Here is a 3751-nt window from a genome sequence, read left to right as displayed (position 1 = left end):
TATAAATACTCGGGAGACTCAAATGTAATTATGTAATAAAGGAAGGGGCAAATATGTAATAAGTGAGGAGTCATTATTCTATAAAATGACCCCTCACCCTCATAATTAGGAGAGCCTCATTCTCACCCTGAGAGGCCATTTCCTAGGCCATCAGAGACCTCACTCTCTCCCTCAGAGGCTCTGAATCTCTCTCCCTCACTTCTCAGATAAATACATAATCAGTGTGGACGTAGCCCAAACCTTGGGGTGAACCACGATACATCTTGTGTTATTTACTTTCTTGCAGATTCACGGTCGGATTTACATTGTTCCAAGACCTCCGGTTTTGTGCATCAACACTATCAAATATTTTATATATATACTTAACCGAAGTATCTACAAGGGCATAAGCAGAAGTATAATTAGACTTGACCTTTATACGTACCAGCGAGCTGGTTACACAGGAACAAGATCAACAAACAAATTTAAATTTTTAAGTTTAAAGATGAACAAAATTAACTTCACCCTCAAGAACTCGAACGTAGGTAAGAATATTTGTTGAAGCATTAGACAAGCAACAACAATTACATATTTTTAAGTTTTGTCGATGAATAAAGAATCAAATTCTGACAGCTAAACAGAAAAATGGCTGGGTTGCTCAGGAAGAAAGCAATTTCTCACTTACAAAGCACCTGCGATGTGACGCTAACAAGCTGTAAAAACTAAAAAGTGAGTAAAGTTGTCAACTATATTCTTAACTTCTTCCTTAATCTTACCCGAATTATACAAATAAATTAAAAAGTAAAAAGAGTGAAAGCGTTCTCATCATAAGTACATAGCACATATATGTGTGTGTATATATATATATAGTGAAACTTTAAAATCAGCAAACTAGTCAAACATGCCGGCCACTACCAAATCTGTAATTCTCATCATATTAACAGTTTCCTCCTCACTTCTTTTCCCAATTTCTGAGCAATTTTCCAATTGTAGCCCCATCAATCCCATGAACATTACAAACTGCAAGAAACTAATCACTCTAGGAGCAGAATTCGGGTGGAACATTCACAGCAACACCGAAATCAACATCTTGTTCACCATTAGAATGCCTATTAAATGGATAGCCTGGGGTGTAAACCCAGGTCCCCAAAGACCTCAGATGGTAGGGACCAGGGCTATTATAGGCATTCAACAGCCCAATGGAACGTTGGCAGTTAGAAAATACAACATCACCAGTGACACCAAGCTGGGTTGTAGGCTTCAGCCTTCACAAGATTTTGATGATGTTATCGTCAAGAACATGAGAGGTGAAGTAAACCCTAGGTACATGTCGATATCCGCGACGTTAATTTTGCCCCGGGCTCCAGCTGTCTACGATATTTCGAAGCTGAATCATGTGTGGCAGGTAGGGTTTGAGGCTGATGATGTTCTTATGGAGCCTAAGATGCATTCCACTTCTCTCCAGAATGTGGATAGCACAGAGAGCATAAACATGATCAGCGGACGCGGTCTTAGCATAGGACATCGCCGGCATCACCTCAGGACGGTACGTAAGATCGATGCCAAGCCAACTAACATGTAATCTCTTGGTTACGATTGACTATGAAAATGTCATGTGTCAACCGCTAGATCAATGTTATTTACGATTGATGTTATAACTTAGAGTTTGTTTAATTTGTTTGTAATTTTAATTATTTTGCTAAAGAAAACAAGAAAGTATATGAAATAAATAAAGAATGAAGATGGATGGAGGAAGGAGGAAGGAGGGGCTACAACAAAAATATATATGAAAATAAAAACTTAAAACTGAAAGCAATTATTTATTTATTTTTTCCTTCATGTTCTGTACAATTTCATACACATTCCTTTCCGATTTTTTTCGCCATCTCCTTTCTTGAAGATTCATCCTTCATTTATTTTTTCTCTAACACTTTTTTTCTTTATAGCACAACTAAAAATATTAAAAAATTGATGAATACAAAAAATCCCATAAATTAAATATTTATTCAAAACCATGAAATGGTGACAAAATGAGATAGTATCTGACATGTGGCACATTGCTTAAATTTGTAAATAGTATTGTTTTTTTTTTTTCTCTTTTTGCTAACAGGTACATGGGATTCTTAATATTCTGGGGTGGGGAACAATGTTGCCATTGGGAGTGATCATAGCAAGGTACTTCAGAAAATACCCTGTTGACTGTGAAAAGTGGTATATAGTTCATGTCTCTTGCCAGATTGTTGGTTACACTCTTGGCACGGCTGGTTGGGCGATCGGACTCTGGCTCGGCCATGCTTCCAGACACTACAGCTTCTCCACTCATCGAATTCTCGCCATTTGCATATTTGCCTTCACCACATTACAAGTAAATAACTTCATCTCTCTCTCCCTATCTTCCATTTATACGATGAGTCTTTCGAGTCTGGACATATTCGATGTATAAAAAAAAAAACATGCGTAGAAATGTTCAAAAGTGACAAAACAGATATAACATGTGTTCGAAGTTTAGATGTCGTTCCGCCAGTGATGAACATTGCAATAAGACAAGAACATTTCCCTTACAAATATTTTGCTATTAGTCTGACATTTTATATCGAAAGTATCAAAACAAATAATGTGTAAGACTATTCGGATCACGTGACAATGTAGAGTGACAGAACAGTTCAGTTAAAAGATGACATGTGTCCGAAATTAGCGACAAAATTTCTTACTTTCTTGACACATGTCATTTTTTACGTTGTTCCATCCCACACGACAAGAAAATTTCCTTTACAAATATTTTCGGCATACCCTGCAATTTAGTGGTGCTCTTATAGACGAGTGACATTGTTTTATGCATTGCAGATGCTTGCCCTGCGTTTAAGGCCATCGGCAACTGATGACTACCGGAAATATTGGGACATGTACCATCATTTTCTAGGGTATGCACTGCTGGCTCTGATCTCAGTGAACATATTCCATGGCATTGCGATTTTGAAGCCGAATAAAACCTGGCTGTGGGTTTACATCGGAGTTCTTGGAATGTTTGCTTTGGTTGCGATTGGTTTGGAGATTTTTACTTGGCGTAAGTTCATGCATGCAAAGTCCAAAAGGAGGCAAACAGGTCAACCTGGTTCACAACCTCAAGGCTCCTCGGGCACATAACCAGGTTCAGACCCATTGCCGGGATACCGATGAAATGATAAAAGTTAAAAATAGAACAATTCAAAGCCTATTTTTGAAAAACGCATGAACATGCCTTGTTAACTAATTATGTTTCTCCTCTTAATTCCATTTTCCGCTCCAGTTGGACTTTGTAATTCATCCACATGCCTTGATTGTTATGTGCTCGCTGAGCAACTCTTCTGTTTTTATTTTAGGTTTTTCGGTCTTTGAGGTGATATGTTAAAAGAAAATTAATGTTGACCATTGAGTCAATATCGCTCACCTTATAAATCTTATGATTATATCATTGCCTCTTCATATTTTAGAAGGAATTTTTTTAAGTGCCTGGTATTAAACGGGTACTCTAAGTCCACGTATCATAAAATATTGTAAATTGTCGTTTGACCCTCTAAACTATCACCTTAGTTGAAATTGATCTCGTAAACTATTTTTTTTAGTAAATTAAGCACTTCAACTTTTAATAATTGGCCAATTCACTACCTACCATTAGAATCCATCCACATTTCCGTCAAATATTTGTAACCCAACTTCTTTTCCTGTAAAGAATTATTAGTTAGATAAAATAACAATGTTGCTTCTACTCCAACATTGTGTTGTGAATATATTG

The 3751-nt window shown here is 37.0% G+C and overlaps 1 protein-coding gene across 1 annotated transcript; it reads left to right on the top strand.

Moving 5' to 3' along the window:
• Positions 1-879: 879 nt before the first annotated feature.
• On the top strand, positions 880-3430 carry LOC126589641 (cytochrome b561 and DOMON domain-containing protein At4g12980-like). The gene is made up of 3 exons (XM_050255001.1): positions 880-1525; positions 2090-2344; positions 2824-3430. The coding sequence occupies exons 1-3, from the start codon at positions 881-883 to the stop codon at positions 3121-3123; spliced, it is 1200 nt and encodes a 399-aa protein (XP_050110958.1). The 5' UTR covers position 880; the 3' UTR covers positions 3124-3430.
• Positions 3431-3751: the final 321 nt, after the last annotated feature.

This window comes from Malus sylvestris, chromosome 11 (assembly GCF_916048215.2).
Source record: "Malus sylvestris chromosome 11, drMalSylv7.2, whole genome shotgun sequence".
Classification (NCBI taxonomy): domain Eukaryota; kingdom Viridiplantae; phylum Streptophyta; class Magnoliopsida; order Rosales; family Rosaceae; genus Malus; species Malus sylvestris.
Note: the sequence above shows the minus strand (reverse complement) of the source record. Positions and strands in the feature narration are given on the sequence as shown.

Bases quoted from the DNA above. Each gene is read 5' to 3' on its own strand.
- LOC126589641 (XM_050255001.1), top strand. From the start codon at position 881: ATGCCGGCCACTACCAAATCTGTAATTCTCATCATATTAACAGTTTCC. The intron at 1,526-2,089 runs GTACGTAAGATC...TTTTGCTAACAG, and splicing joins GCCGGCATCACCTCAGGACG to GTACATGGGATTCTTAATAT. The intron at 2,345-2,823 runs GTAAATAACTTC...TATGCATTGCAG, and splicing joins TTGCCTTCACCACATTACAA to ATGCTTGCCCTGCGTTTAAG.